Source organism: Canis lupus, chromosome 1 (genome assembly GCF_011100685.1).
Source record: "Canis lupus familiaris isolate Mischka breed German Shepherd chromosome 1, alternate assembly UU_Cfam_GSD_1.0, whole genome shotgun sequence".
In the NCBI taxonomy this organism is placed as follows: domain Eukaryota; kingdom Metazoa; phylum Chordata; class Mammalia; order Carnivora; family Canidae; genus Canis; species Canis lupus.
The window spans coordinates 14,761,763-14,786,569 of NC_049222.1; the positions used below are offsets into that span (position 1 = coordinate 14,761,763).

General features: G+C 34.6%; 1 protein-coding gene across 4 annotated transcripts in view; it reads left to right on the plus strand.

The window, feature by feature from the left end:
• Positions 1 to 24,807, plus strand: part of PIGN (phosphatidylinositol glycan anchor biosynthesis class N) — a 107,711-nt gene that overhangs the window by 1,040 nt on the left and 81,864 nt on the right. For 2 of the 4 annotated variants that reach the window (XM_038525873.1, XM_038525876.1), the window contains exons 2-7: positions 1,276 to 1,426; positions 16,163 to 16,291; positions 17,053 to 17,305; positions 19,509 to 19,630; positions 20,110 to 20,208; positions 22,194 to 22,300. In XM_038525873.1, coding sequence (XP_038381801.1) covers positions 17,085 to 17,305; positions 19,509 to 19,630; positions 20,110 to 20,208; positions 22,194 to 22,300 — 549 coding nt within the window. In that variant the 5' untranslated portion in view covers positions 1,276 to 1,426; positions 16,163 to 16,291; positions 17,053 to 17,084. Of the gene's footprint in view, positions 1 to 1,275; positions 1,427 to 6,820; positions 6,984 to 16,162; positions 16,292 to 17,052; positions 17,306 to 19,508; positions 19,631 to 20,109; positions 20,209 to 22,193; positions 22,301 to 24,807 lie in introns of all 4 variants that reach the window. The other 2 variants (XM_038525874.1, XM_038525875.1) reach the window with 2 other exon arrangements.

Below are 24,807 nucleotides of genomic sequence, written 5' to 3' on the forward strand. Positions count from 1 at the left end.
TGTTAGCACTTGGAGGGAGTATGCTAAATTTGGAAGCCCCCCCCCCCCCCCCCCCCCCCGCGTATCTTTTAAGTCATTCCTGGATTACAGTCCGAGGTGGTGAAAGGGATGTTAGTTTCTAGTCAACAGTACTGGAATGCTATTCCTAAGACCTTCCATTTCCTTCACATGTAAATTGCCCCTTTTGCAAGGTTTTAAATTTCCTTTCCTTCACTGTCGCTCCCCGTGAGCCCCAAAATAAATAGATAGCAGTAATTTTATCAGGTGAATTACATGTTACATTGAAGTAGTCAAGTATCTCCTTTAGCTCTTGTGGAAAAATAGAGCATTTTCTTACATAACCACAGGTCAGGTTATTGGTTTACATGTAAAAGTATGCCAGCGGTTAAGTGTAGGCTTTAATTTCAGTTTACCCAGGCTCAGTAAACTGAAATTTTCATTTGAGTGAGGCTTTTGGTTCTTTGTTTTGTTTTGTTTTTGCTCCAGAGTTTTGTTGTTGTTGTTGTTGTTTTTTTGACGTTGTTAGTACCAGGAATTCAAAATATTTATAATACAACATTAGCTCCTAATGTTCGAATTCTAAGTATTTTTCTGTGCTGTGTATATTGAAGAAAAACATGGGGGGAAAAATCCCTAATCTTAGGAAAATAGTGTCGAAATAGCCAATGCTGTTACCGTTTATCAGCAAAAAGGATTGCTGATACTTACTGTAATTGAAATTGCCAGAGAGATTGAAAATGGAATCAATATCTGGAAGGTAGTAATGGGAGGGATTAGTGAATGGCATGGATAAGCGATTGGAAATGTATTCTTTATATACAATATTTCCATCTCTGTAATGGAATTTTTAGAAATCTCCTGCGCTTAGGGTCCCTGAAGAAGATTGTGCTTACCTGGTAGAAGAGCCTAGAGTTTGTATCCCAGTTCTACCGATTATTTGCTCTTAACGCCTTAAGTTACTTAGCTTCTCTTAGTCTCTTAACATTTAATATGTCAAGGGGGTTACTAAAAGTGCACAGAATTAGGAATGTGCTTTTCACAATGCCTGGTACCTAATACACCATAAATGTTGTTAGTATAGTCAGTTATGGATAGTGCAATATTAGTATATATTGAAAATATTTGAGAGGTTTTTTTTTTTTTTAATAAAACAAGTATCAACTGTTAAGCAGCTAAAGCTGGAAAAAACAATGAAGTCAGTAGGGGGCAAATCTTTAATTTAGGGTCTGATTTCTAAAATGTAAGTTAAAATGGATTTAAAATATGTTTTCTCAGAGAGTTGTAAGAAGTTGGACATAGAAGTGCTTGAAATGATTGACTTCCTATATAAATCTGTAGTTTCCTGATTCTACTTCATATCCTATAATCATGGACTTGTTTATATGACCTTGCAAGCCCATAACAAATCAACTGGCCAGTTTTCTCAGTAAGTACTTTTCTAAGTACATAGGGGTTTACTTATCAATAGAAGTGTTTAAGAAATAGCACATACTAGAATATTAATACTTGCTAATCTCTACCAATAATAATTTATTATTAATAGGGTTGGGAAGTGTTCTACTTAGCAAAATTTACATTAATGTAGGTCTTTACAGCTAAGGTTTCATTGAATAATGAGGATAGTCATTGAAGTTTGTATCTTAGCAATGAAATGTTAAAGGTTGCTTTTTCTTTTAAGCACTTCAAATATTTTAGGGCTTAAAAACTAAGTTTTGACTTTAATACTCTTAAAATAACCACAGTTAATATTTTAAATGCAAAGTTTTGGTTGATGTAAAATTTTTTAAATATCTAATTTTTATATTGTTTTTCAGTGCATGTAAATATTTCTACAGGAATAAGCTGAGTAACTTTTATTGGTACACGGATATGCATCTTTTAACATTTTTGGTAGTTAATTATTTTGAGAGGTTTCCAAATAATTCAACCATGACAAAGTCTATCTTCTTAGATAAATCTGGATAAGTGTGATTCCCTTTATTCATTTTATTTTTAAATTTTTATTTATTTATTTGAGAGAGAGTGCACCAGCGGAGAGGAAGGGCAGAGGGAGAGGGAGAAGTAGTCTCCCCGCTGAGCAGGGCAGTATTTTGGAATCACTGCAGTTTTATGCATAGTAAGTGACTTAAGCATAGAAGTTAGGTTTTTGTTTTGATATAAATATCCTGAATCTTCACAGTTCAAGTGTTTGTTCTGGTGGAAAAAGAGAAGCAAGGCAGCCTCTAGTGGGTGTAGTGCATATTACATGTACCTTTGAAATGATAATCTAAAATAATTTCTTTAGCACATATTTGAATCCTTACTAAGCATTTTAGGACTGCAGATGAGTGCTGGAGAAGCCCTGCCCTGCTGTCATGGAATTACAGTTAAGTGGTAGAGACAGACATTAATCCAAATAGTAAAAACATAGGTATATATTTATAAACTCAAGGTAAAGTTTTTGGTGTGGACTGCATAGTCCCTGAGAAAGTGATGCTTGAAAATGCAAGATGTCATGAGACAATGGAGTGAGAGAGGATGGAGGGTGGGTTGGAAGTGCAATTTATGTAGAGGTCTTAATAACAGTAGGAAGCATGGGCTACTTACATAAAAAAGACCGATAGGGTGAGATGCCATAAAGCAAGAGGGAGTGCCACGAGACAAGGCTAGAAAGGGAGGCAGAGGCCAGTCCATGTATCCTCTTGTGTGTCATGATAAGGATTCTAGTGTTTTGTATTTTTTTTTTTTTTGAGATTTTATTTACTTATTCATGAGAGATACAGAGAGAGAGGCAGAAACATAGGTAGAGGGAGAAGCAGGCTCCCCACAGGGAGCCTGATGTGGGACTCAATCCCAGGATCACAACCTGAGCCAAAGGCAGATGGTCAACCATTGAGTCATCCAGGCATCCCAGGATTCTAGCTTTGATTAGGATGGAGGAGAGGCACTAAAGGTTTTACCCAAGGGGCAAGATGTTCAGATTTGCAATTTGAAAAAAGGTAAAATAAAAAAGTAGTATGTGGCTATACAGCCGAAGAATGAGGTATACAGAATGAATGCCAGTTTTCTGATTAGTGTACTTGAGTGGAAGGTGGTGCCATCTCCTAAGGTTGTAAACACTAGGGAGTTGGGAGGCTTACTACCTAGACAGGGTTCATGGAGGATATCATGAGTTTGATTTTAAACATACTCAGTTTGTGGGCAGCCCGGGTGGCTCAGTGGTTTAGCGCTGCCTTCAGCCCAGGGCCTGATTCTGGAGACCCGGGATCGAGTCCCATGTTAGGCTCTCTGCATGGAGCCTGCTTCTCCCTCTGCCTGTGTCTCTGCCTCTCTCTCTCTCTCTCTGTCTCTCATGAATAAATAAATAAAATCTTAAAAAATAAAAAACATACTCAGTTTGTCTCTCAAATGGATGTATTAAGGTTGGGATTACATATATGGATTTAGAGCTATTTGCTAAGATTTTTGTATATAGGTACTTTCTGACACCAAGGATATGATCAAAAAGCCTTAGATGGAGGGGCACCTGGCTGGCTCATTTGGTGGGGCATGCAACTGTTGATCTCTGGGTTGTGAGTTTGAGCCCCATGTTGGGTGTCAAGATTACTTAAAAATAAAATCTTAAAAAATAAATTTTAGACAAAAAGTATAAGAGTAAGAATGAAAGAAGCCCTGGGACTGAGTTTTAAGTAACTCAAAATTCAGTGACCACATAGAGACCTTTCTATGTTAGATAGGAAATGAGAAGGAAAACCAGAGCAATGTTCACAAAAGCCAAGAAATGACAGCTGTTTAAGAAAGAAGATATGGTAAACAAAGACAAATTGAATGGATGATAAAAGACTGAAACACTAGATTTTGCAATATTGGCTACATTACATTAATGAAAGCTTTTTCTCTGATATAATGGAAAACAAAGCCTCGGGTTGTTTGAGATTTAGATCAGGGAAAAAGAGATCATATTCATTATTTTCAAAATTTTGGTTGTGTTGAGGAGAAGAGGTGGCCAGCGCCTTTAAAAATGTTCTTTATTAATCCTTTATTTGTAAGATGTATCTTTGGCATAGGTGTGGCTTACCTCATTTTCAGTATAGTATTTCACCAAACCAAAATTGTATCTGTTCCTATTGTTAGATACTGTTTCCAAATATTATGATACAAATAGCAAAAGACAATTGAATTTAAAGTTTTTTACCTATATTTGTGTCTGATACGGAATTTATCTTAATACATTCTTAAATGATAGCTATCCTAGTGCTTCTGCCAGTTGGTTAAAAGCTTCAAACTAGACCTCTGTCACACCATGTACAAATAAGTTCTAGATAATGACTGGTGAAAAACAAAAATCCAAAACTTAGTATTAATTTAAAACTATTTTTATGTGACACAGAAACAAGGAAAGTTTTCTTATGGAAAACACACACACACAAACAAAACTCAGTCCAGAAAGGGTAAATTTGGTACATTATACTGTATTAAAGTTACAAAAAATCAATCAATAAATAGTTACAAAACTTCTATTTAACAAATAGAACCCTAAACAAATTTATATTTTTTGTATGTGTGGTGCAAATAATTATATCTTTCTAATTATCTATAGGTAGGGAGACACACAGATACACATGCATGTAATGTATAAGTCAAAGAAAAAAGCCCAACAAGCATAATCCTATTTGATCAAAGGATACGGACACATAGTTGATAGGAAACCCAATTGGCCAATAAAAACATGAAAAGATGTTCACCCTCACTAGTAATCAGACAAATAGATAAACAACAGGATGCCATTTCATCTTGTTTAGATTGGCATAAGGTAAATATGATAATACCAGTCAATCGTGGGAGTTAGAGGAAATAGGAATTCTCATATACTGCTGGTGTGCATCTAAATTGTTATTGATATTTTACTACTGTCTTGTAAAGTTGAGAATACAGTTTTATTGCAGCAATTCCACTTAATAGAGATGATTTTCAAACTTATTTGTACATAAAATGGTTAGAAATACATTTTTTCACTACAATGTACTATGTTCATATAATGCACATGTATGCATGTTCACACATAGGGAAAAATTAAAAAACTTTTTAAAAATAAGTTTTCTACTTCTGAAGTGCTTTATTGTAATGTATTCTCTATCCTATCCTATTCCTTTTTTTTTTTTTTAAGAAGCTATCAGGATAATTTTCAAATAAATTATAGTATAGTTATATAATAGAATATATGTTTAAATCTTTAAAATAATTTATCATTTTTTGATGGTGCTGGCTGGAAAGGCTCATAAAAGGAATAATGGCTTTGCATGTATACTAGTAAAAATTAATTCCTCAGTAGGATAGAGAAGGCATGAGTGCAAATATTGGTGATAATAATGTTAATCAAATCTTGTAGAATGACAGCTTTTAATCACATAATTGAGTTTAAAATGTATATCCTCTCTAGAAGAATTTCAAATAATCTACATAGGTACTTCATGCTTTCAGTAGACAGAGTATAGCTCAGTATAACTCCTCACTCCTTAGGTATTGGTTGTACACAGTGGCTTTCTTCCAAAGAGTACAATATGAAAAAGGGGGGGAAATAATTAAATTTATAATGGAGAAACTGGACAAACACTGCCTTGGCCAGGTGATCCAGTTTAATATCAATTGTGATAAGCTATGTTATGTTGATGCTGTATACACTCTTGAGAAGATGTGATTAAAAAAATGGCACTTTACACGTGTAGATTTCCTCTCTCTTCCTCTCCTCTTTCTAAACCCATTCTAATCATGAGAAAAACATCAGACAAAGTCTAATAGAGGAGCCTCCTGCTGTATACCGGACTGGTACTTTTCAGAACTTGCGAGACCATCAAAACAAGCAAATACTGAGAAATTGTCATAGCCAAGAAAAGCCTAAGGAGACATGATAAGTAACTACTGTGGTATCCTAGAACAGATAAAGGACATTAGATATGAAGACAAAAAATTGAATTCTTCTCCGGTGTATAGCTGGGCATGAATCATCTAAATAACCAACAACCTCTGTTGGTCTACTGGCCATGAGGAAATTTGAAAATTAGTTCTTATATGGCATTTGTAAAGTCACATATAATTTTTGCTTGAAAATGACCTACATCATGATGAGAAAAATATATACCCCAAAATAATAAGTATAAAGGAGCAAATGAACTAGTGTTAGTAACATGGCTTAATAGTTTCCCTGATAATCTTCTGAGATGGGATCCTCTTACAGTATGTTGATGATTTGCTGATAGCCAGTTTGGCTAAGCGGGCCTCAGACCATAAGACTGTGAAAACTTGAAATTTTCTAGCTAAGAAAGGATATAGGATTTCTGTACAAGTCTCAGCAACTTCCTTACAGTTTTGACTGGCAATATTTACTCTTCACATGACAGATAAACAGAACCTAAAAGAACTGCAATACACCATCTTTAAATAATAGGCTCTTTAGGATGGTTTACACTGATGTGAACACTTAAAGCCTATGAGCTTAGTAAATAACCTTTATTTACAAGAACACAGGTTACATGAAATCAGAGCTATCCATAAAATTTGTGGTGATTATGACCATGTCTCTAGTTAATGTTATCTTTTGAGCACAGACTTAGGCTCCAAATTAATTTTTTTCTTTTTCTTTTGAAATATTTTTAGATCCATAGAAAAGTTAAATAGTACATAGTTATAGTATACTCTTTACATTGTACCTAATGTAAACATTTTATATGACTACAGTATAATTATCAAAACCAAAACATTAACATTTGTACAAAACTATCAACTAATCCGTAGTTCTTAGGTGAAATTCAATTTTTCCACTATTTTCTATTTTCTGACCCAGGATCCAGTCCAGTTATGTCTCTTCAGCCTCCATTCCATGACAGTTCTTCATTCTTCAGCCTTTCTTTGTCTTCCACGACCATGATACTTTTGAAGAATACTGGTCTTTTGCAGACTTTTTTTCAATTTGAGTCTGTCTGATATACTCCCATAAATACATCGAGGTTAGCATTTTTGGCAAGATTGCCACGTATTCTTTTGCCAAAAATACTATGTTGTGCCTTTCTTAGTGCACCATATTAGGGTTACATGATGTTAATGTGTCTTATTACTGGTTATGTTAACTTTGACCATTTGGTAAGGTGGTATCTGAAGGGTTTCTCCATTGTAAGTTAATGTTTTTCCCTTTGTAATTAATATATGTTTGGGTGATATTTCTTTGAGACTGCAAATACCCTGTTTTGCCTCAAATATTCACTTACCGAGTTAAGCATTTATCAATGTGTCCTGATGGCAATAAGTTATTGTGGTGTTTAGGTGTAATTTTATATTTTCCTTATTCCTTCTACATTTATTAGTTGGAATTCTGTGGAAAAGAGATGTGAAATTCCAAGCTCATTAATATCTCATTGCATTTTGGTGAAGATAAGAATGCCAAGTTACTACCTGATGAAGTAATTATCTCTAACATGATTTTAGAGAAAAAGTATCAACTATATCCTCATTTGATTTTCCTTCCTGGAATTCTTTTAGATACACTCATTTGACCTTATCTTTCTTATATTGAAATAAATTCTTTAAAATTAAGGATCATTTAAGAAAATGGGTTAGAAAGTACATGAGGGGCACCAGGGTGGCTCAGTTGGTTAAGTGTCTACCTTCAGCTCAGGTCATGTTCCCAGAAGTCCTGGGATCTAGTCCTGAATCAGACTCCCTGCTCAGTGGGGAGTCTACATCTCCCTCTACCCCTCCTCCCTGCTCATGATCTCTCTTACACACACACCCTCTCTCAAATAAAATCTTTGCGGAAAAAAAAAAAGAAAGTATATGAATTTTGGGGTTAAGGCCGGTGTATACAACTACTAAAGACCAATTAGAATAAAGTATAATGGCCAGTGAAATTTACTATAATTAATAGAGTGCAATATATAAGATCATTACTTTGAGGAGGGGAAAAATTTATATCATGTAGTTTAGTAGGGAACGCCATTTGTGTGTTGCTGAAGTGGTCCAGATAAGGACATAATGAACTCATTTGGTGGTGTGAAAGTAGAGAACTAAGAAACACAAGCCCTTTTGAAAATAGAGCCCAGAGGTGCCTGGGTGGCTCAGTCGGTTGAGCAACCAGCTCTTGATTTCAGCTCGGGTCATGATCTCAGGCTTGTGGGATCCAGCCCAGGTAGGGCTCTGTACCAATTGTGGGGCCTGCTTAGAATTCTCTTTCCCTCACTGCCCTACCTCTCCACTTACTCTCTCTCTCTAAAAAAAAAAAAAGGGTGGGGGGGAAGAAAGAATAAATAGAACCCAACTGGACACTGAGAAATATTAAATATACAGGGTTTATATCATTAATATTTGGTGGCAATGAATATTCCAAGTCTTAATTAAGAAATTATAAAATTGATTTGACTGGAACAGGAAGATACATTATACCTTTTTAAATCCCTTTTTTAAAAAATAATATAAATTTAGCTATTTAGAGTTTGATTTAAAAAATAAAAGTCCCGTGCTTTACAATTTAGTTTAGAGTATTCCTAGTACTTTACATGTGTATGGTGCCATGTCTTAATTACTTCCCACTAGACTCCTGCCATGGAATAAGGCTGATGGTGTCTTTTTTTTAATGGATAAGGAAACACAGGGAGTGACTTGACTGGGAGACTTCTGTTCTCATATAACAGAGTGCAACTTTTACTTTGGCTGTTAGAGCTCTGGGAAGGTCAAAGTTCTCAAAATTTTTGTTTGACTACTTCAGTAAGCTTTTGGGTAGTGGGAAATTTATATGTTCCTTAAACACATAGACTCTGATACTTTATTCAGAAAAGCTGTGTAATGGCAATGGGAAAATAAGAACGTTAATTCCAGGGAGTTATTCATAAATGCAAGTGAAAGTGGGAAATGACATAGATGTGTGCTTATTTATAACCGTGATAGAGAGTACTAATGTTTCCATGATGAAGAGGAGATATTTAAATCAATGTGAGCTTCTGTACATCCAAATATACCATATGTATTTTAGCTGAATAGTTTAAGATCTAACTGGAAGGAATTAAGTACTTGAAAAGTGACTCACTTTGGACGACTAAATATGATACCTGATAGACTGTATCCTGGAATGGAAGATAGAAAAAAGACTAATAATTGAATAGAATATTTTGAATAATTTTAGACAAATAAATCTAATAATTTGGATGAAATCAAATTTTCTAAAACGTATAACTACCAAAGCTCACTCAACAATTAGTAAATAATCTGAATATTCCTATATATATGAAGAAATGGAATTTATAGTTAAAAATCTTCCCACAAAGAAAAAGTCAGTGGCTTCACCAGTGAATCTGTTACACAGTAAAGGAAGAAATAATACAAATTCCACACAAATTCTTCCAAAAAAAAAAAATCAAAAGAGGTAGCAACACTTTCCAACTCCTTGTCTGATAAAAGCAGATTCAGACATTACAAGAAAACAAAATTAGGGCAGCCTGGTGGCTCGGTGGTTTAGCGCCGCCTTCGGTTTGGGGCATGATCCTGGAGACCCGGGAGTGAGTCCTACATCGGGCTCCCTGCATGTTTCTCTCATGAATAAATGGATGAAGTTTTTAAAATATATATATATATATATATATATATATATATATATATATATATATATATATATATATATATAGTCTCATATCTTTTCATAAACATTGCTTTAAAATGCTAAATAATATTTTAGCAAATGAAATCTAACAGTTCATAGAAAGGATAACACTTAATAACCAAGTGGGGTTTATTATGGGAATGCAAGTTTGGTTTAACATTTGTAATTCAATCAGTAATTCATTCAGATTAAGAAGCTGAAAGAGAAAAAACAAATGTTCACAATCATCTCAGTAGATCCAACAAAAAGCATTTGACAACATCCAGCATCCATTCATGATTTTAAGCTCTGCATGCTAGAAGTGAAAGCCAACTTCTTTAACTTAATAAAGGAAATCTCCGGGGATCCCTGGGTGGCTCAGCAGTTTAGCGCCTGCCTTTGGCCCAGGGCTCGATCCTGGAGTCCTGGGATCGAGTCCCACGTCAAGCTCCGGGCATGGAGCCTGCTTCTCCTTCCTCCTGTGTCTCTGCCTCTCTCTCTCTCTCTCTCTCTCTCTGTATATCACAAATAAATAAATCTTTAAAATAAATAAATAAATAAAGGAAATCTCCAAATCCTGGAAAACTGACAATTTTCACCCTAAAATTGAAGACAAAGATTTCTGTTACTACTACTTCTGTTCAGCATCATACTAGAGGTCCTATTAGTACAGTAAACATGAGACAAAGATAAAAGACCTTCATATTGACAAGGAAGAAGTCGTTTATTCATAGGTGATATAATTATCTCTGTGGAAAATCAAAAAGATCTGTATAAAAGCTACTATAATAGTATGTCAGTGTTGTAGGATACAAGGTGAGTATATAAAAAGTAGTGTTTTAAGAACTAACAAGAAGAAATTGAAATACAAAATACCATTTACAATAATATAAAAAAATATAAAATACTTAGGGGTGAATTACATAAGCATGAGGAATGTTTTGAGAATTCTGGGTATATTCATTATCTTGACTATATTGTACATTTTATATCCATACAGTCTGTTATAGACCAGTTGTACCTCAGTAGAGCTATAAAAATGCTATAAAGAACATTATTGAGGCACTTCAGAAAATGTGGAGTACAGATGGTAGATGAGATAAAATACTGATGTTGAATTTACTGAAGTTGACAATTGCTGTTGGTATATAAGACAGTATCACTGTTCTCAGGAAATAAACACTGAAGAATTTAGGGTTTAAGGGGCATGTTATATGTAATTTATCCTCAAATGGTTCCAAAACAATATTTGATTTTACATACATGGGCACACATATATGTGTGTGTACTTTCATGGGGGTAAGATAGACAAAGCATGGACAGTAGAGGCAAGAGAAAACATGACAAAGCAAAAGGAAATATTAATATAGATGCATGTGGCTACAGGGTATATGGGTTTTTGTACCATTCTTGCAATTTTTTTATCAGTTTGAAATTATTTTTAAATAATGCGTATTAAAAAATCTGTATTAAAGAAAGTACTGTTAGGGCACCTGGGTGGCTCAGTGGTTGAGCATCTGCCTTTGGCTCAGGTCATGATCCCTGGGTCCTAGGATTGAGTCCCGTATCAGGCTCCCTGTGGGAAGCCTACATCTCCCTCTGCCTATGTCTCTGCCTCTCTTTCTGTGTCTCTCATGAATAAATAAATCTTAAAAAAAAAAAAAATAAATAAAGTGCTGTCATTTACAAATATTTCTTATGTAGGACACAAATAGATAACCAAAAGAAAAATTAACTGAACTTAACCAAAATTGGAAGGTACTGCTTTTTGAAAAACACCTAGAAAAGGGGGATAGGGAGAGTATTTTTTTTAAAAAGTCCGTTAAATACATGAGAAATCACTCAACATCATTAGTCATCAGGGAAACGTAAATTAAAACCACAATAGGTTACAAGTACACTCCCACATATAGAAAAGGCAAAACTAGGGGATCCCTGGGTGGCGCAGCGGTTTAGCGCCTGCCTTTGGCCCAGGGCGCGATCCTGGAGACCTGGGATCGAATCCCACGTTGGGCTCCCGGTGCATGGAGCCTGCTTCTCCCTCTGCCTGTGTCTCTGCCTCTCTCTCTCTGTGTGACTATCATAAATAAATAAAAATTAAAAAAAAAAGGCAAAACTAAACAGCTTATTAATACCAAATATTGTTGGCAAATATACAGAACAGTTGGAGCTATCAGACATTTCTGGCCTGGAGGACATTTTGCTAGCTGAAATAAAGCTAGTCAGAGAAAGACAAATACTGTATGATTCTTACAGGAAATTTCTAAGAGAGTCAGACACATGGAGGCAGAGACTAGAATGATGGTCACCAGGGACTTGGGGATGGTGGTGGAGGAGAAATGGGAGTTATTGTTCAACAGATATAAAATATCAGTTACACAAGATAAGTTCTAGACATCTGTATAACATTGTGCCTATACTTACCAGTACTGTATTGCACACTTAAAAATGTAAAAGGGTAGATCTCCCATGTTAAGTGTCCTTACCAGAATTAAAACAAACAAACAAACACATAAAGAAAGTAGCAGTAAACCAGTGACACTAAAGTTGATGCTTTGGTATAAAACAAAGTTTGGGAGTTGGTTCTGTAAGAAGAGATTTACATGTATTTGATTTTAGACTCAAGAATGGCAAATGAATTTTTCTTACATGATAAATCCAGCTTCATGTACATTAGCAACAATAATATATTACTTAATGAGTACTGACTGTGGTAGGGATTCTTCTGCATATTTTACACACATCAACTCAGTTCTAATAACACCCTAGCAAGTAGATACTATTGTTATCCTCATTTAATTGACAAACTGAAGCACAAAGAAATTAAGTAACTTGCCTTAAGTTACACAACTAGTAAGTAGAGAAGGCAGGATTAGAATCCCTGCAGAGGAATGCATTGGTATGTACTCTTTACCATTATGCCATCCCACCCCTCCAAGAAAGGTACCAAGATCAAGTCTGGACACACTGGTCATCTGAACAAGTGTTAGAAAAGGCTTAGGGTCTCCAGTGTGACCCAGGGTTCAAATCTCATTCTTCCTCTTCTAGTTAGATGATGTTTGGAGCATCACTTAGGTCCCATTAGACTCCATTCCCTGCTGTAAAAATGAGGGTTCTACTACTTCATTGACAAAGCAGATTCTGAGGATTAGAGGAAAAAACATAAGTACTCAAGCCCAGGATCTGATGCTGAGCAAGTAATCAATAGTAGCTAGTGCTATAATTGAATATTCTCACTGTGGAGAAATATTATACACAATATAAAGAATATAAAGCACATTATACTTACTATAAAAAGTTAAGATAAATTCTTAAATGGCATTTATAGTGAAATTATAGATTGTCAATAAAGTTTTAAAACACTTGCTGAAAGGACAGTATGTGAAGCTGTATAACAGGTAAAACAGTTTGGAAAAAGTTTAGCAATACTTTATATAAATTTAAACATCTTTCCATTTAACCCTGCAACTTTTTTTTTTTTTAATTTTTTATTTATTTACGATAGTCACAGAGAGAGAGAGGGGCAGAGACACAGGCAGAGGGAGAAGCAGGCTCCATGCACCGGAAGCCCGACGTGGGATTCGATCCTGGGTCTCCAGGATCGTGCCCTGGGCCAAAGGCAGGCGCCAAACCGCTGCGCCACCCAGGGATCCCAACCCTGCAACTTTTTAAAAAAAGATTTTATTTATTTGAGAGAGGAGGGAGCACAGGCAGGCAGAGGGGCAGAGGGAGAGGAACAAGAAGACTCCATGCTGAGCAGGGAGCCTGATGCAGGACTCCATTCTAGGACCCTGAGATGACCTGAGCCAAAGGCAGATGCTTAACCTACTGAGCCACCCAGACACCCCTAACCCAGCAATTCTAATTCTGTATATTCAAGAGAAATGAAGAAAATATATATATATATAAAGTCTTGCACATTTACTGTTTAAAAAGCTTTATAATAACCCCAAACTGGAAACAATGCACATATTCAAGAATTTAATAAACACTTTGTAGTATAGCCATACAATGGAATACTTAACATTAGAAAGGAACAAACAAATCACCTCCATAAGTCAAAAATTATGCTGAATGAAAATAGAACAGACTGCATGCTGCATGAGTCCATCTCAGTGATGTTCTAGAACAATCAACATTAATCTTCAATCACAGAAGACAGAGCAGCAATGGCTTATGATTGGGACTGTGGGGCAAGGATTACCTTCAGAGGGACATCGGGGAATTCTTAGAGAAAATATTCTAGATCTAGATTTTGATAGTTATGTGAATATATATTTGTCAAAACTTGTAAAACTTAAAATGTGTCCTTTTTTAAATATAAAATACACTAATAAACTTGACAAAAAATTAAAACTAGGTACCAATCTTTAGAAGTCTTCACAAAAAAATTTAGTAAGACTCTTAAAATAATTAGCACTTGTTTAAATAAGTGCCATATATTATGATGGAGAATCCTTGTACTCAAGAAAATAGCTAGGGGTAATTTTAATTTAATATGCATATTTAAAAAAAAGCACAGATAGTTTTTTGGATCTGAGAATTATCACAGAGCTCCTTGTTAGCACTGAAAAATGGGCTGCTGGATACTCTATTTTTAAATACAGAGTGTATGAGTATTTAAATCAAGGAAAATGAGAGAGGGGTCTAATTCTGGGTGGCCAGAGAAACCTTGAGGAGATGACTGGAGAAGATGCAAGAAAATGAAGAAGCAGGCTGCCATGGGACCAACCAACTAAAGAGCCCAGAGACAGTTTTTGTGGAACTGAGAACTTTGCTGGGATGCAAGACCTTCAGTGCCAAAAGCAGGAAAATCCCAGGGAAAACAGGAGTAGCCAACTCCTCCACTTGTACCCTAGGTTCCATTTTTTTCTGACTTTCATAAGGATTTGTAACCCCTGCGGTTATTCCAGCTTTCTGTGGCAGCTTTGACCTCTTTCTACGTCCTCATCATTCCTCAGCACTCAAATCTACGATTTCCTAGCTGAAGAAAATCCTCTATTGGCCCTACCTCAATTTTCATTTTTCTTCTTTAGAGTTAACACGCTCCCAAAGAGCTGTACTCATTTTGCTGCCTTTCCCTTCATCGCCACCTGTTGGCTTTTCAAACAAGCACTTTAGAAAGGGCTCAGTTCTCGTTATGTTGAAATTTCTCAGTAAGGTTAACAAGAACTTCCACAAACCAAATCACCTGCTGCCCTGCTCTTACTCCAATCTGAACTGTATCTGACAAAGCTGACCACCCCTTCCTTTCTCGAAACAGTGGTATTAATAATAATTTCTCTATTTGAAATACTGTCATTTAGAGTATTCAATGTCTTCTTAATTCATCAAATTTATTTTGTTAGACTGTGTCTATTTGAAGTGATAGTTTTTTCTTTAGAAGGGGTTGTGAGATAAGAAAAATCTATATTGCAAGTGTTAAATGAAGTTATCGTTAGGATAATCAGTTTTCAGCTAAAAAATTATTTCCGTGTACAGTGTATCAAGAGCCTTAAAGGTGCTCATAGCCTTTGACTTAGTATTGAATTTATTGGCAGTATTTTAAACGTACAATGTGAAATGTTGAAAAGTTAACATAAAAATTACATTAAAATGTAAATTAATCATGTTGACATTTATAATAATGAAAAAATGAAAACCCAATGTTTAACATTATAGAGGTGAACAGGAAAATTAAGATGTGCCCATAGAATAAAGTGTGGTAATGGTAAATAATGAGTAAGAAGAGTTCTTTTTTAATAACAAAGAAATGTTCATGTATAATAAAAAATATATGAAATTATGAGACTATAAAAATGTAGATTGAAAAACTGTAAGAAATGTAACAGATTTTTCTTTAGGTGATAAAATCATAAGTAATTTTTCTATATTTTCCAAACTTACCAGTGATTTTTTTAATTTTTTGAAGATTTATTCATTTATTTTAGAGAGAGTACAAGGGTAGGGGCAGAGAGAGAGGGAGAGAGTGTCTCAACCAAACTGCACTGAGCATGGAGCCCAATGCAGGCCTCGCTCCCATAACCCCAAGATCAAACCTGAGCCAAAACCAAGTCGGACACTCAACCATACTTTGCCATCCAGGCACCCCATGATTGTTTTATTTTTACATACCATCATGTATGCCATCATTAAGATGGTGCTTGCTGTATAGTTGAAGCTCATATATATTAGAAAAAGCAGAATATTTATTGAGAGTCTTTCCTTAGGTTGCAGAATAGCACCGACCCACGAAGGGACTTCTATACTTTGTGGAATGTCTTTGATATTTATGACTCTTAAATCTTTCAGGAAAAAGTGGCCCATAATTTGCCCATTTACATTACTTTATATTCTTTTTATGATGTACTTGACTTTGACAAGGATTTTGTTGTTGTTTTTTGTTGTTTTTGCCATCCTTTCTTCCATGATGTAATTCTTTAGACCAGGAAGAATAAGATGTGTCTGTAATTAAAATTACTTCATCTTTGGTGTCTTTCACCCAAGGGTCACTGTATGTAACTGATGTTAGTTATATTACAAAAAGACAATTAAGAGTACTTTGTTGTTTTTAATCTACAGGGAGATTCACCAACAAAAGTAAATTATAGACTGTCTTGAAAATTCCCATGGACTTGATCTTGGCAGTTAATGGCATACTGTCTTACAGTATTATTTAAATGAAGTTTCATGTTGCTTAGTTTTCCTTCTGTAAGTATGAGTAAGCTTATCAGATCTGTAACTATGTCTTCTTGGTGTTCCCTGTTGTATCCCATACACAGTTATGTATAGAATACTTTCAAGAATATTTAAATTGAAAGAATGAATATAACTTTCGCTTTTTTTTTTTTTTAATTGGTTCAGGAAACTAAAAGTGTTCCTTTAGTGAATGTACATTTTCTGAAACACATGGAATTTAACTACTTTTTCCTTCCTATAATTTAGCTAAATTGACAAAAATCATGTTATCTGTCAGCAGAATCTACAAGTCTCCTGAGCTGATAACCCAAAAAAAAAAAAAAAAAAATTCCACTAACATTTAAGTCATGTTAAATTCCAAGCCTATCAGTGGTGGTCATATGGGCAACCAAGAGCACCATGAATTATATTTTCTGTTTTATACAGGGTTTGATTTAACTGAACCCTGACTCATTTTAGGACTCATTTAATTCTTTGTTTTTTGATCCTCTGTTAGTTTTTATAAGCTTAGTGTGCATTAAAATTTATTAGCAATAGTTTATTGGTGTTAATTGTGTATTATACTTGAACTTTCTCTTTTTGTTTGAATGTATTTTATTTTAGTATTATCTCATTATTAAAAAATGTTTATTGTTGCTAGCATAAATGAAAGTGAAGTTGTAAATTATGTAACATTTTAACATATGTTCAATCTACACACAGTCACCAAAATATTGAAAAGATAAATAATTGCATTAAGGTTTACCCAAATTTAATTTTGTTTCCTCTTTCAGTCTTTTTTGAAGATTAATTAGTTACCCTGGATATGCTGCTCTTCTTTATTTTGGGATTGCTTGTACATTTTGTGTTCTTCGGCTCCATCTTTGATATTTATTTTACATCTCCTTTGGTTCATGGAATGACTCCTCAGTTAACACCATTGCCTCCTCCAGCAAAAAGATTAGTACTGTTTGTTGCTGATGGCCTGCGAGCAGATACACTTTATGAATTAGACGAAAATGGAAATACTAGAGCGCCATTTATTAGGTAAGCATGTTAGCTGATGCAAAGACCTCTCTGGAAAATGTTGTCTTGCCACTGTTTTATCTCATGTTGGACATAGAAGTGATGATGAGAAAGGCAATAGGGGCAAATATATATCTGCCTTTGTCTTGGGATTAACAAATTTATTTCCTCCCAGGAGATATGTATGACATTAGCTGCTTGGCCTACCTTGTCCTAATTATCCAAACCTGGCTTACAACTCACTGTATTATCTTTTTCTTATAAAATAAACTTGCTATATTTTAAAAATAATGACCAGCATAAATATTAATGAATTGCTAATTACAGTGGTATTTAACTAGAAAATATAGAGTTCAACTGATAATACACCTATAAAATATATGAAGCCCTTCCAAGTTAATATTGGTGTTCAATGTGATTTTAGAGTCTGAAGTGGCTTTGAAAAGAAATGTTTAATTTTTTAAACTGTTGGGGCTCCTACAACTATAATTGTTTTTTTTCTGATTAGTGGCGTGTCCCTCAAAAGCCCTTCTTAATGCTGTTGTATGTAGAGAGATTAAAACTCAAATCCAAGTGGAAATTTATCTAAAATATTTCACCTTCCCTTGTTCTCACCTGCCATCACTACTTTATCTCTTTACTGTGCTTTAGTTTTCTTTATAGTACTTAGCATGTGCAGGTTCCTTGAAACCTGGGCCTTTGTTTTATATACCACTTTATTTCCAGTTCTTAGAACATGGTAGGCAGTTAAATATTTGTTGACTGCTAGAGTAATGAATGAACTTGGATTCCTGTCGAATTTCCAGAAATAAATTTATGGTGGCTCAAAGGAATGCATTAGATAAAAGTAATTAAGTGAGCAACTCAGGGCAGTGGAAAATGTGAGTAGGAAAATAAGATCATAGTTAAGTGCACTTCACAAGAATGTGTCACATTAATTTCCACAAATAACTTAAAATTTAGGTGTATATTTAGATGACTTTCTTAGTTGTCAAAGAAAGGAGAAAAATACAGTTCATCGCAAATTAATAAAAGTATACCAGTTATTAGGGAAAAGGTGAGCCTCCCTGGTGGCACTTCTTTCTCCTTTGGGTGGTAGGTAGCAGGCCAAGAGCTCACGTGGTTGGTATGCCTTGGGTTATATGCCATCGTGTGTTTACAATTTCAGAAATCTAGTTTTTTTTTAAACCTGTTTGTAAAATGTTTTACTTGTTCCTCATTTTCTTTCTTAAAAAATATGATCTGAACTGATCAAAATGTTTTCAACAGAGATGTGCAAATTTCTTTTTTATTTTTTAAAGTAGTTTTTTCTAAAAGATTTTATTTAATGAGAGATAGAGAGAGAGAGAGGCAGAGAGAAAAGCAGGCTCCATGCAGGGAGCCCGATGTGGAACTCAATCCTAGGTCTCAAGGATCACGCCCTGGACCGAAGGCAGGCGCTCAACCGCTGAGCCACCCCAGGCGTCCCCCAAATTTCTTTCTACCTCTACTTTGTGTTGAAATTTACTTTTCATTAAATACTGAAGAAGTTAAAAAATATTTTTCCCTTAACAAATGGTTCAATGGTTTTCAAACTATGCATGCATTTTACCAAAATTGTTTTTAGTTTGAGGTAATTCAGTATTAAAGAGTATCTAAACCAGTACTTGTAGTTATTGTTATGGGCTTCAAACATTCATCTTAAAAACTGTTACCAATGCAGTCAGTGTTTTATAGCTCATTACTCTGCTGCTCTTTAACCTGCAGTGGCATTGCTGGTCCTTTGCTTTCATTGCAATACAGTTTAAAATCTCATGACATTTCACTGCTAAACACTTTTGCATGCATCACCTAAGAACAAGGACTTTCTCCTATATGACTGCATCTACCACATCTCACCTAATGAAATTGACATTTATAGAGCAATATTGTGTGAGTCAGTTAATTCTCATGTAACAAACTATCTGAATACTTTGTGACTTCCTACAACAATCCTTTATTTTGTTTCACAGTTCTTTGTAGTGGTTGGATGGTTCTTTGTCTCGCCTAAACTCATTTATGCTGCTGAATCCAGCTAGTCAGAGGGCTAGAACTGGGCTCAGCTGGGATTGGAAAGATTCCTTTCCTAGTTAAATTTTGAGTCATTTTTGGGGTTTGATTCCTCTGTAAAAATCTTATTTTTTCTAAAGCTCTAGCAGGATTTAATCATAGTCTGTGTTAACTATTGATCTATAATATCTTTTAGGAATATCATCATGCATGAAGGCAGCTGGGGGATATCTCATACACGGGTGCCAACTGAATCTCGGCCAGGTCATGTAGCCCTGATAGCTGGGTTTTATGAAGATGTCAGTGCAGTTGCCAAAGGTATTGTCTATATTCTATACAGATGACTTTCTGATATGAAAAATTTATGGCATATATATTGCTTCTTTACCACTGAATCATGACACAAGTGAAGTGTGTTTTGGCATACTTTTGGTAAGTATTTTAGTATAGCTTACTCATAAACACACACTGGTGTTGATTCAAGAATTAAGCTTTGGTCTTTTATTGTTCTGTGCTACTAAAATAACCTGACTGGATGGATCCATGGTTTTCCTAGATGTTAACTCTCAAAAGTTCAAAAGTGATTCTATATTTTAGTAAGTAAATTATCTATTGTAAGCTTTAAAAAAATTATGGTATAATACATGTAACATAAAATCTATTACTTTGCATTTGTTCTGTAATTCTCATTGTTACTTTTTGAAGAATACTTCTTTAGAGGCTATACTAATATTTCACCGTTCACCGTGTATATATTACTATTGTTACTATTTGCTTCTTTTCTCAATGACCTGAAGGATGGAAGGAAAATCCTGTGGGATTTGATTCTCTTATTAATGAAAGCAGGTACACATGGAGCTGGGGAAGCCCAGATATCTTGACTATGTTTGCCAAAGGTAAGAGTCATTGATTATATTACATCAGATAGTATAGTAGTAAAACAATATGGTAATTTTTGTGTATTACTTACTATATTTTATTGATTTTTGAGATACTTGTTTTTAAATATTTAACATCTCTGACATAGGGACATATATTACAAAGGATAGATGTGTCTGTGTTTTTTTTCTTTTAGTTGTACTTGAAATATATGGGCACATTGTATAGTGGTTAGTATCTTGGATTCAATGAAATGGTATATGGCTCTAACATTTAACAGCTTTGTAATCTTGGGCAAGTTAGCTAACTTCTCTGAACTTCAGTTTGCCTTGTAAAATGTAATCATAATAATTTCTATCTCATAGGTTTGGTTTTAGGATTAAATTAGATAATTCCTGTGAAATATCTAGCAATGTGCTTATCACATAACTTTTCATTATGATGGTGATTTTGATGTCTGGTTCATTTTACTTTGATAATTTATTAAGTTTGTAGATACTTACATAAAGATTTAAGTGCTATGACTTGTAATTCCTATTTTCACATATTCAAGATCATGCCATTTGGATTTGTTATATTTGTTTCTATGCATTGATTAGAAATTTGTTTATATTATTTTTCTGAAATCCCGGATTCCATTTGAATTTTGTCATTAAATGCTTTTTAGTGAGAGCAGAATGACAGGTCATTTCACTTAAAGAAAGGTTTTGTAACATTATACTTAACCATAGGTGTAATCTTAATAATTGGCATTATTGAATATTATTATATGTCCTGAAAGGAAAAATATATGTTCAGAATTTTACATATGATATTCAAAGAACATAATTATGTACGTCAGGGCAAAGAAACCTCAGACTATTTGCCATTTATATATAGTCTCCTTTTTTTGGAAAGCAGTTTAGCTTTTGGGGGGACTGGTGGTGGTGAGTGACTATATGACCTTCCTACTTCTGGCTGTCACTGGAAGGACAGGACCAACACCTGAATCAAAAACAGTCCAATAGGAGTGTTCTATTTCTTAGAGTAACCAAAAAACCTACTCAGATCTGTACTTAGGATGTGGGAAGTGGAATGGCTGAGCGGTGGTAGTGTCATTGGAACTGAAGTGCTTCTATTAGAGATTATTACTTGGTCTGTCTCATCCTTATTACCCGTAAGAGCCTATCTCAGCAATTCACTAAGTTGATTACATTCTTAATCTTATAAATATGTAAGATTAATATGTTTGTTGACCCCTTCAAAGAATTTAACAATAGGCAATATTTATTCCTTTATATTAAGAAAAATACAGTTTATGAATAGGATAAGTGAAATATTTGAATTTTCTTCTTGCTTTAGGATGTACCAAATGACTTCATCTGTTTTAGATTGTAGCATTCACAGACGACAAATTTTTTGAATAGTTTAATCTGTACAGGGAAACGGACTTTGATGTTTATTTTTGTGCTGTTGTGTATTAGCATTGTGACTTTGGCTGAGTAATTAACTTACATGTAGTGTATCTGTAAAATTAGAATGGTGCTATGAGAACAAAAAGCAACAGCATGTTAAAGTAGTAGTCATAGTCCATTGCACTTAAAATAAATGTTCATTCTTTCTCCTGTCTTTCTCTTCCCTATTATAATATAAAATGCTGGGCAGCCCGGGTGGCTCAGCAGCTTAGTGCCGCCTTCAGCCCAGGACGGGATCCTGGAGACCCGGGATCAAGTCCCACGTCGGGCTTCCTGCATGGAGCCTGCTTCTCCCTCTGCCAATCTCTCTCTCTCTCTCTCTCTCTCTGTCTCTGTCTCTCATGAATAAATAAATAAAATATTTAAAATAATAATAATATAAAATTATATTATTTTTATAAATTAAAATTATAAATTAAAAAATTTAATAATATAAAATGCTTTGTGAAAAATTTTGGTTGCTCACAAAAATCTTTAAATAACTACTTCATATTTCATGACAGATTAAAAAATTGTTAAAAAGATTTTTCCCAAAATTTCCTTTTCAGGTGCTAGTGGAGACCATGTTTATGCATATAGCTATGATGCTGACAATGAGGATTTTGGTGCCCAGGATGTAACAAAACTGGATACTTGGGTTTTTGATAATATGAAGGTGAGTACTATTGAGGTGATCATCTTCAGCACATGTATTTGTACCTAAGTACTAGAAACTGATTTGTTAGTAAATGCATCTTAATTTTTCCTACTTGTATAAACTTGAAAGTTCTGTATTTGTACATACTATTTTAAAAAGACTAGATTCTAGGGATCCCTGGGTGGCGCAGCGGTTTGGCGCCTGCCTTTGGCCCAGGGCGTGATCCTGGAGACCTGGGATCGAATCCCACGTCAGGCTCCTGGTACATGGAGCCTGCTTCTCCCTCTGCCTATGTCTCTGCTGCCCTCTCTCTCTCTCTCTGTGACTATCATAAATAAATAAAATTAAAAAAAAAAAAAGACTAGATTCTAAGAAATTACACTTTCTACAATAACCAATTAATGGAAGTTTTAAAAAAATCTGAAAAAAGATAACTTTTTGAATTTTCATATTTCTGACAGTGAAATGGGCTCCATAGATTGGAATTCAGGGAGCCTGCATTTCATTCCTATTTGCTGAATAGTCCTAGGTAAACCTCGATCTTTCTTTGACCATACATTAGTCTTTTAGCAGTGGAATCATGTAAGATGTATGAAAAATGCTTTTGAAAGTGCTGTTCAAATGGAATGCATTTATAATAACATGATTGTTTAAAAATTGCACTTCAGAGAAAGATAAGCAAAAACAAATTAGCAAGTTAGTCATAATATCCATATCCATGGGTTTCTCTAAGCAATAAAGGTGTTTAGACTATTTGATAGTGACAATTACCACAGTTTTCACCGGGGATCCAGTAGAATTCATTTTGAAAAATTGTGTGAAAATCTAAGTTGTGGATATTGCCTCTCTTTTCTTCCTGTCCATTGTTTCTCATTTAGATATAACAACTTATAATTTATCTGTTGTAAGAAGCACTCATTGATTGACCCTTAATGATTCTTCTTCTTACCAGTAGTGTCTTTCAAAGTGACCCTGCAGACTTCTCCATGATACAGTCATTTTTGTTAGCTTGTAAATGAATTCCTCAGTATGTGTCTTCATTTTTCTTTGTAGTTGCTTAGCAGGAATTAAGGGTTCAATACATTCTTTGATAAACCATATTTCTTCTATCAGGATCTTTCTCCTTGAAATTTTATTTTTTCATTTAATGTATACTTTTGTCAACAGGGAAAACTTGAAATTAAGTAAGATCTCTTTAAGAAAATAATTGGCAAATTTTACTTAACTAATTATTATTTCTTAATGTAATCTACTTATGTTAGTATTTGCTGAAAGGCACTTGGCTTCTAATTTCATATACATAGCTAAAAATGCTCCAGAATCATGGATTTGATTCCTTGTGTATGGGCAGATATAGCTTGTGGCTGACCTGCGTTTATGCCTTTTTTCCTTTCTTTATTTCAACACTGCTAGTGATCAGAAAAAATTATTTGCCTATGACTTCATAAAATATGGCATATATGTATAATAATAACAGTAATATGAAATCATCAGCAATGGGAAAATGGTGTGAAGGGAAAAATATAGGGACTAAGAATATGCCTTTAGAAAATCATGATCTAGATAGGTAGAGGAAGGCTTTCCTGAGAGTATTAAAATGATCTCAGAAGTATTGGAAGAAATGGATGAATCTGGACTGCATGTGAACAAGTATTTCAGGCCAACAGCAATCAATATGCAAATCTTGGGCACTGAAGAGCCAGCATAATAGATTTGAGGAACTGAAAGAAAGGGAAGTTAAGGTGGCAGGAATACTGACTGGGAGCAAGATCTGAAGTAAGGCTAGAGAAGGAGTCAGGGGTCTTACCTAGACTTGTGTTCTGGTTAGATACTCAAGCTTAATCCAAGCAGAACAAATCCATGTAAATGTCTACTCACTCTTTTAAACTGTGGTAAAATACATATAACATAAAATTTGCCATCTTAGCCATTTTTAAGTGTACGGGTTCAGTAGTGTTAAGTATATTCATATTATTGTGCATCCAGACTCCAAAACTTTTTCATCTTGCAGAACCAAAACTCTGTGCTCATTAAATAACCCCCCATTTTCTTCCTCTCCCAGCCTCTGGCAACCACCATTCTACTTTGTTTCTATGTATTTGTTCCTATATGTCTATGTTTTGTACCTAGATACCTCATATAAGTGGAACCATACTATATTTGTCCTTTGTGAGTGGCTTAGTGTGATTTCATTTAGTATAATGTCTTTAAGCTTCATTCATGTTGAATCCATTTGCTTTTTAAAGTTCTGTTTGTGTATCATCTCCTTTATTAGGCCTTCCATGACTTCCCTTTGCTTCACCTCACTTCCAGTTCCACTTAGATAATCCTCTTCTATATTCCCTTGGTACCTCTATCTTAAGTACTTTATTATGCTATACCATAATTCTTGATACTCTGGCAGATCCCCCTTCAATTCTGAATACATCTTGTTGGTAGAGATACTGACTTTTTCTCATTGTTAACTCATTTCCTAGCAAGGAATCATCTGGTACATAGATACAAGTATTAGCTTAGATTAGGTT